General features: G+C 31.3%; 1 protein-coding gene across 1 annotated transcript in view; it reads left to right on the forward strand.

Moving 5' to 3' along the window:
- Positions 5,806–10,427, forward strand: part of LOC109358930 (protein NUCLEAR FUSION DEFECTIVE 4-like) — a 20,832-nt gene continuing 16,210 nt past the window's right edge. Inside the window, exon 1 of the mRNA XM_019603432.1 lies at positions 5,806–5,810. Coding sequence (XP_019458977.1) covers positions 5,807–5,810 — 4 coding nt within the window. The 5' untranslated portion in view covers position 5,806. The remainder of the gene's footprint in view (positions 5,811–10,427) is intronic.

Here is a 10,427-nt window from a genome sequence, read left to right on the forward strand (position 1 = left end):
ATTTCTACTTCTTCTTTTATTCTAAAGTTTGAATTTTAATCATTCAAGTTGGTGCTTTGGTTAATTTTATTTGTTTGAGAAGTATTTAATGCTCTTTTTAGATTGATCACCTAAAAAATGATTTCAAGTCATAAAATTACTTGTCTCAAACACTTAACAAATAAACTAAGAAGTAGTTGTACTACTTAGTTTATTTGCCAAGTTAAGCATGATTTTCTTAAGATCTTATATTCATTACTACTTCAATATTAGAGTCACCAAGATTAGGGTGTGACAATCTAGTCTCTTTATGGACGTAGTATTGTTTAGTAGTAAATATAAGTAATCAACATTCTACCATTTTAAGACATACACTAAAAGGAAGATTTCAGACCTTGGTGTTTGGAGTTAATCAAAGTAAAACATAAGAACTTGTCTAAGTAGTTCAAATACATAAGAAGTTGAGAAATACTTTCATCATTCAAAATGATCTTGTCTCCTCAAGAATTTGTTAATACTTAGTTTATATTTCTTGTTAAGTGTTTATGTGCATATCAAATCAAATAAAAAACAACCAAAATATGTTCACTCATTATTTGTCCATTGACATATTCATATGATTCATTCTATTAGGCAATTTCTTGTGGTTCGACATAACCCTATACTATACTACAATTGAATCTTGAAAGAGGTGTAAATTGTAAAATAGTAAAGTGTTATCAATAAATTTATTTGTTGAAACACCTTTTAATATACAGAAGTGGTGAACCTAATTTACTAACTTTTATTTATTGTTATTTACATTCCGCAATTTATTTATTCTTTAATACCAACTTTCCTTAAGGAAGAAGTTTGGTTTGTTAATAAAAGGAATCTGAAAGGGGGTAAATAAATAAAGGTCACTTAACTTTATTATTCTTTTGTTCTTTATTTATTTATTTGTTTCTAACAACTAATTATTCATCACTTTTGTACATTAGAATACCATTAAATCGGTGCTGGAATTTATTCCACAAAACCGAGATGGTATTCAAAGGTACTTAATAATTATGTAATAGGGGATTGCTTCGATACCATTGTACCGACATTCTAATTTATTCTAACAAAGCCGAGATGAGGCAAGAATGAATAACTTATTCACATGATTATTAGAAGTAAGTTGTAACTGGAATATTCTTGAAACCATTATACTGGCGTTGGAAATTATTTCAACAAAGCCGAGATGGCGAACAAAGAATAAAACCAAGTTCACTTACTTAACTAAAAACAGAAAACACCGACGAAGAGAAACTTTCTTCTTTCAACAAATTGGCGCCGTTGCCGGGGACAATTTGTTGAGAGGGGAAAACCAACCTCTACAATAAATCTCCTTTCAACAGTTACCTTAATCGATTAACAGGTATGTTTTATGTTATAATTGATTTCTATTTTAACTACTTAACTGATTGCAATGAATCCAACTGTAAAAACTACCTAGTATAAGTTGAGGCAACTTCCAAAAAATTATAGCATTGCATTCCATTGTATTGGATTGATTTGGAGAGCATATTTCGTTTTTGCATTATGTTTTTGCAAGAGAGTTGCATGTGTGAGGAAGAGAGTGTACCATGCTTTATTGAGTCTTTGATTTGCATATTGTTTTTCATATGCTTATTCTCATCTTTATCTTGCTCACATGTTCATGCATTTTTTGTAAAGATTGTTAGAGAGATATATTGATTACTATTTTTTATTAACTCACATGTATTTGATGGCTTGAGTGAATTGTGAGTGGGTTAGTCTTAACGTCTTTTAATTGTAATATTTCAAGCATTGTTGTACTTATAATATCTTGTTGTTGTAATTTTTTTTTGTGTGTTTTTGATTGATCTCTTGGTGTCGTACCACCACAGAGATTGGGATTCTTCACCAAGACTAGGAGGTCTTGATTTCAGAACAAGAATATTGGCTGAGGTTGTTTCGCGAGAAAGGTTTTCTCAGGCGATAGGTAGAGTCAAACCAAGGGTTAGGTGTTCTAGATTTCAAGAAAGAAGCGTTCATTGTTTTGTATATTGAATTGGTGTGTGCGATCATACGTATATTCATTATTGTGAAGAATAAAATCTCTCAAGATCATAAGGGGAGGCCTAGATGTAGTTTGCAGTGGACCGCAAACGAACCAAGATAAAAATCCATCTTTGCACATTGTTCTCTCCTTAAATCTTCTTTACTTTTCTTGTTGTTTCAATTCTAGTTAATAGCTGATATTTTGCATATTTGTACACTGCCATATGCTTATTAATATTGCTTTAAAATATATGTTTTATTTCTGTTCATTTGATTCTAAATAACTATGCAATTTGCTGCTCTGATCATTCTGTTTTCTGTGTATGTTAATCGATTAAGACCAGTTGTTAATCGATTAGTTGGGCTATTTCAAGAACTGGGTTTTGGTGCGATAAGCGGTGATTGATAATCGCCACACCTATTCAACCTCCCCCTTCTAGGTGTTTCTAGGCCACTGATACCTAACAATCAAACCCTTCAGTATAAAAAAAAATAAGATAAAATAATAGTAGTAAAATTAATACACAATGATTTGAAACATTATTAGTATATTTCAAACTACAAATTAATACAAGTATATGTAACGCCCCGAAAAATACTTCTCAAAAACATTGCGGAAAAATTGGTAAATTTTTTTTTTCTTTGGATAAAGAGATTGTATAAAATTGTTTCCTTTTTAAAACCTTCCTTTTCCGGGACATCACTTTAAGTAACTCAAATGCGGAAAATCAACTTATCGTTATCGAATGATAACTTAACCTGATTCACAATTTCCTGAATAACACAATTCATATAAATGGTTAAGTCATCTTTAGTTCATACAAACTAAATCAACAAAGGCGGAAACTACATCGCCACTAACATATACCAAATCCAAAAGAAAAGGCGGAAATACTAATCATCGCCAACAGACACTAAACAAAGACAGGAACAAACTGAAGTCGTCCTTGTTTTCAAAAGTCACAAAATGATAAGCAACTCCTAGTGGCTAACTCCAAAGCTAGGGTACTGCCTCTTCCTCAATTCCGCATGCCCCCTCCTGGAACATCACGGGCGGGTAGCTCCAAATCCGAGTACAGCTGATCTACCTGACGAGCATACGTCCAAAAAGCAAGCAATAGAAAAGAAGAGAAATAGAGAGAGTAAGACATCTAATGAACGTAAATTCATTGACGGCGTGGACTTACTCAGAATATTACACTCAGATATGAAAAACAGTTCGTATATATATATAACATATTACATTATAACTCATCAGTTGTTCTCGTAAACAACTATCCAATTTACATGAGTAATATAACCAAACTCATCAATTGTTCTCATAAACAATTGTCAAATCAACCTATGTAATGTGAACAACACTTATTTCCATCAATATCATAATTCACCATTTAGCAATATATCATTCATCGACAAGATATCATGACTATAATTAAATAACACATAAGTGGGAATCATAACCCCAAATAATAATATACACATATATTTCTATAACTGACATCATAACTCACCGTTTATCAACATAAACCAATATATCAAATAATATAATCAACATTATACTCATAATCACATCACATACATAAACATAGGAATACACCATACTTGTAACTCACATGTGGGAATTTACTTCCACAATGATAATGTATGCATGATATGTCATGATCATCCACCTTACACCAATATCCATCCAACATCCTAATCGGAAATAATCGAGAGTACAGGTCCCGTACCAAGCCGTTTTGTACCACCCGAAATAACATATCCTCGCAAGGAATTAAAATAGATCGATCGGTTCCCTCAGGAACAGTCCTACCCGGACCTAGGTCGTACAAACGCTTTCAGGGCATCCCTCTCATCGATCTCGAATGCAATCCAGGGGTTGTCAGAGATTGCCTAGTTTGGCCTGTGAGAACTGTCCGATCCAACAGGGTACCTCCCCAGGAATACAAGGGACTCGTCTCACCCAGACTCTCCCTCAAGACACTGTTGGCGAATCACCGTCCAATCAGTGCCGTCCTACATCATGGTGCTCTAAGTCGTCCCGTCATTTCCTCTCCACTACTTCATGGTCACAATGCAATGCATTCTTAATCAGAATCAAATGCAAATGTATTAATCAAACACATGATCGGCCCATCCTTAAGCCATCTCCCGACAAGGAATGCTTCTCGTGGGACCCGATAGTACGTCAACTGTACATGATCCAGGTAACATCTCAATCGCAACAACCCATCACCGAATACTCCTGGACGGTCACATGACCCAGCCTCTTACGGTCGGTCGATCGTTGTTCAGTGATATCATGTATCCTTACTAGGGTACCCCCTTAGTTCACGACCTCAAGTCGGATACTTGCCCAACAAGACACAAACAATACTTTCATAACATCATCTTTATACCATTTAAGACATGATCTCGTTCCACAACTTTATACCACAACACCCTACCCGGGGTTGTCGCATTGTTCACAACCTCATCTTATTTCAATCTTTCCACATTGTCCCTCGCCCAAGCTGGGACTAATCGCCCAAGCAACAATTCGCCTTTAAATCTCAAATAGACTGAATCTTTCCTCGCCTAGGCGAAAGTATTATCGCCCAAGCGAGAGGGTTCCAGAAACTCATTAAAATTCTGGATTTTTTTTTTTCGGCGAGTCGAGTTTTTGCTCGCCCGAGCGGACTTTCGGTCGTCCGGGCTCGCCCCGGCGACACCTCGTTCGCCCAGCCGAAAATCCTGGAAATTTTTTTTTGTTTTCTTTTTTTCGGCGAGTCGAGTTTTTTGCTCGCCCGGGCGGACTTTCGGTCGCCCCGGCGACGCCTCGTTCGCCCAGGTGAAAATCCTGAAAAAAATATTTTTCGCCCAATCGGGTTTTTGCTCGCCCAGGCAAAAATCTAATTTTTTTTTTCGCCCAATCGGGTTTTTGCTCGCCGGGGCGGACTTTTGGTCGCCCTATGGTCGCCCGAGCTCGCCCTGATGACTCCTGGTTCGCCCAGACTACTGGAATTTGGACAGAATGCTAATTTTTGTCATTTTCAACAATCAAGACACATTCAAACATGGTTTTTCAACCACCTGCACTCAGAAAATTTCACAACAACATTCATATACAATATTCAACACATTTCATCAACAATCACATATATTCAAAAGCATTCAAACATAAAAATCTTGGGTTTCTTAAACCCAAGTTAACTCCAAAACCTTTGAGATGGTTTAGGAGATCCGGGTGTCATATTCGGACACCACTATGTCACGATGTGTTCTCTCTCACCTTAATGAAGCGTGCTTTACGAAATCCCTATGGTTCGGTTGGGTTGCAAGGTTCAAATGCCGGAAATCTTCGTAACTACCATAATAAAACTCGTTAGTTTCCGATATTTCTAAAATCGTTACCAAAATACTTAAAACTCCATATTCCGATTTAAAACATTCTTTGATAATCTTACCACTTTAAAGTAAGTTATACAAAGTATGATTTAAGAGTTTCATGAGACCTTCATGTACTCATAAACCTCAACATCATTTTTAACAAAGATTTCTATTTTTCCAACTTGATTCAAGCCATGGTTTAAGGCTAAAAGCAAATAGAAATACATACATTCTCATTTTTTCAAAACATTTCCTAAAGGTTCCTTTGATTTTATCATCATCCCCTTTGGCTAAAACAACAAAAGTATGTAATACAACATTATAACAACTCTATGAACACAAGTTGTTCATGTTTTCAACAAAATATTTTTGTGAGTTCAAGAACCACATCATTTTCGGTTTTGAAGAGAAAATGAGTTATAAAGCGTTTTAGAAAATTTCAACGGTTGAATATGTTCTTGACATACTCATGAACGACATACTTAAATCTCATCAACATCCATTGGTTGAATGTTGAGAGATCAAGGATTGAAGATGGAAGAAGACTTGAGAAAAATGAGAGAAAAATGGAGAGAGTTACCTTCTCTTTGAAAATGCAAAAGTGAGTGAGTGAAGTGTGGAGTGTGAGGGTTTAAGGAGAGAGGGAAATCTGATTTTCCCTAGGCAATAATGACAAATCTCATAGGGTGGCTAATGAGATCATGAGATATTTTGAGAAAGTGATAGGAGATTTGCTTTATGGAAGTCAACTCACACATCCCAATGCAAAATGATCACCTTGTGGACACGTGAAATAACCATGCCCGATTATTATCGGCTAATACTCGATCGGGTATTATAAATCACCCGATCTTAATATCTGATTAGAATTTCGGATTTCGGCATTCAGAGTGAGAAATATTTATAAAATAGGTATGAGTGTATTCAGGGTCTATATTAACTCAAAATTAAATTACGAATCCAACGGCGCAATCGGAATTCGATTCCGAGTTACGGAACTCAAAAAGACACTTTTTGAGCCGTATCGGGTGGATTCGGCCCCGACAGTGGTCCAGAACCGAATGTCTCAGAAAATTACCAATATTTACCATAAAATCGGAAATACAATTTCAAGAATAAAACGCAACTAGAGTTTTGTCTAATTCCTTACCGAAAATTCCCAGAAATTCATTTTCGAATATATAATTAATGAAAATATTAGTAAAATCTTATAATTCAAAATCGTAAAATTCGCGGTGTTACGGTATACACAAGATCAATTATAAAATCAAGAAATGATATATTAATCGAATAATATAAAACATATTGTGCAACAATTTAAAATTAATATAATAATAGTCTTATATTTATTGAAATTATTGAAAAACTATGTCCTTGGTTCCATTTTATTGTGATTACGTAATTGATTCTTCTACCTGTATTTTATTAAAAGCAATCATAAGATATATAAAGTTGTATGCATTATAATGCATATTTGATTTATATTTTTATTTTTGATTATTTTTATTTTTTAATTATAGGCAACACTCATTATAAATATATTTTGTTCCGAGTTTAGTGTTTGTTTCTAATATTTCACTGTTACTTTTACAGTATTAAGATAATAATAATGAGAAGTATAACATAAATAGAATATTAAGAATATTAGATTAAGGAGATTAAAAATCATAACAATGTTTGAATATATATTAGTATAACATATGAGAATATAACGAATGAGAATTTTCAACATATTTAATTATTATCATTTTATTATTTTTAATTAAAAGATAACAATGATAGATATATTCATGGAAAATATTAGTATTTTAATTAGGAATATATAAAAATAACAAATCAATTATGAGAATCTTTTTATACGTTTTATTAAAATTACCAGAAAAAATATTCCATCAAATCCTAAATTAATGTGTTTCTCAAATAGATTAGAAAGATTATCTCATCCTAATAGCTCATCAAATCCTTCAGTGTAACAAAATAAGATAAAAAAATATTATTAAAATTAATATTCAATGATTTGAAACATTATTATTATATTTCATACTACAAATATAAGATCAATTATAAAATTAAGAATTTGTATATAAATCGAAGGCTATAAAACATAATGAGCCACACTATGAAATTAATATAATAATAATCTTATTTTTACTAAATTACTGAAAAAGTATGTCATTGATTTGATTTTATTGTGATTATATAATTGATTCTTCTACCTCTATTTTATTTAAAGAATTCATAAAGTATACAATGTTGTATGCATTATAACACATTTTTTATTTATATTTTTTTGGAATTATTTTTTATTCTTTAATGTTAGGCACACTCATTATAGATATATTTTGTTTACGGTTTAGTATTTGCTTCTAATATTGCAATGTTACTATACAATATTAAAATAGTAATAATATGAAGTATAACATAAATAGAACATTAAAGACTCTAGATGAAGGAGATTAAAAACCATAATAATTTTTGAATATATATTAGTATAAGAGATGAGAATATAACGAATAAAAATTTGCATAATATTTAATTACTATCACTATATTATTTAATTAAAAGATAATAATGTTAGATATATTAATGGAAAAATATAAGTACTTTTATTAGGAATATTTAAAAATAACAAATCAACTATGACAATCTTCTTATTATTAGAATTTCTGATCTTTGGTATGTTCGAATACCACCAAAACTAGGACATCTTGAAATGATATTGATGGACAGCAATGTTCCATTTTAGATGATGTCAAATAAAATATTTAGTTCATACAATTTTCTTTTATAATAACATATTGTTTTATGTAATATAGGATAGTAAGATACAAGTTAGGAAAGATGAAATCAATGAATATAATCATAAATTACATTTTATAGTAAGATACAAATTTCTATGTGATGCAACTTATTGTTGGTACAACACTACGAATATTGTTTCAAGAATTTTAGGGACATACTAGATGAGAATTTTTGCACTGATTTGTTAGTAGATTAAATCAAAATACTTCTTTCATTTTAGTCTAGTAAAAAAAATTAGCTCAACAAATACTTTAATTATTTGTAACGTTGATAACACTTTTTTTATTGACCCAAATAGATATTATTGGAGTTGTTAATAACTAATATTCTCCACCAACTGAGACAAACTTAAAAAAAGCCATCAATAATATTGCTTTATTTATTTATATAAATGTTTGTAATTTTCCTAACTTAATTTTAAAATTTTAAGCAACGGTGATGTTATTAGTCGTACTCATTGGGAAGGACATGCAACAAAATTTATCAATCACTATAATAACACATCAATAGATACATCCATGATTATTATCCTAACATATGCAAGAATCAAAGAACCACAAAGTCATAATAATTTTTATAACTTGCATGTCTTAATGAAATATCTTCTGTTTCTCTTGCTTATCTTGCTTATTTACATTATTATTTTATCATTTGTTAGGTAAATACCCACCATCTCTTTCTAATTCATGATGTGGTTCAAAATCGTTGATAAATGAATACATTTCAAACATAGATAAGATAAGTTCAGAAGTATATACTATTTATTTATGAACAAATATCTCCAAATAAATTAATTAACACGTAATGTAGAATTATAACTTTGATTCTACTTTTTTCAAATATCGTTCTCGGGCAATTCAAAATTGTGAGACATTAGTCAATGTATAAATGAAGTAAAACAGAAGTAAAAATATAGTTTTAAGACAATTATATATGACAATTTTAAGAGTACAAAGTAAAAAATGATTCAAGATATTGATACATCTATACTATTAATACAGGGAAAACACAAAATAACCACTCATCACGGTGTAATTTATGTTTTCCTATTTTGCCCTTAATATCTTTTTATTTATACCAAAAAACCATATAATATTATTTTCTTATTTTATCCTTAATATCTTCTTTTAAAAGTGTATTTAAAAATTGAATATTAGACCAATTGAATAAATTCAACCGTAAATTTAGCGCAAAAAATTATATTTGAATTTATAAAATACAAACTATACATTACAAACGATAGGAAAGCGGGTTGACAAGCACGACAGTGCATGTCAACACGCTAGTGATAATAATGATAAAACTCTAATGTCAACAACAAATGTTGTTTATAAGGAAGTTTTCCAAAATCTATAACATTTACTTCTACTTTAAGATTTGTAGACTGCATTATTAGTTTTCCTAAACTCTAATGTGTCATTTATTTCCATTTTAGGAGGTTAAATACAAATTAACAACCTACAATGTTACATATTTAACATAAAATAAGTTAATTATTTACAAACTATTACATCATGTGAACACTCAATTTTGTCCGGCCACTTGTCAGATAAATTAAAATACAAAAACAACAACAACAAAATTATTAAGCATGAATATAGTTATAGTATGTGTTAAGGAAGTGGCAAGAAGTCAATTCCCTTTGTGACAATAACGTCCTTGCGAACATGATTTTGGATTGAGGTCATGGATTCATTGTTAGATTGAAGTCATGGATAATTACAAGAAAATAGGATTCATTTGTCAATACTAGTGTTGGAAGGGACCACGTTGGAATTTATGTAAAAAGTCTATTATGAGTGTCAATTCTATTAATTATATTAGATCACATTGAATAGTACTTAGATGTTCATAAACATTATCTGCCTCAGTGGCTTGTATATTATACAAAAGGATTATTACTTGCCAATTGGTTCAATGTATGTGATTTAAATCTCACCTATATATGTAACTGAACAAATCTAACCTATTTGCCTATATACTCAGTTTGTTTTCAGTGATAAAACTAATTATTTGTCCCTCTTATCATCTTATGTAACATCCTGCTTGTTGACTGATGATTTATTGAATATGATATTCACCTAAAAAAGTGTTGATGATGTCTCTGATAGTCATTCCTGCAGAAAGAGATCAAAGGGTAAGTTTTTTAGACAATTACATATTGGGGCATAGATGTAGTAATATTGAAACAGCCAATTTTAGTTCCGAACCAGCAAGGGATATCCATGGGT

This window comes from Lupinus angustifolius, chromosome LG10 (genome assembly GCF_001865875.1).
Source record: "Lupinus angustifolius cultivar Tanjil chromosome LG10, LupAngTanjil_v1.0, whole genome shotgun sequence".
NCBI classification, from domain to species: Eukaryota; Viridiplantae; Streptophyta; class Magnoliopsida; order Fabales; family Fabaceae; genus Lupinus; species Lupinus angustifolius.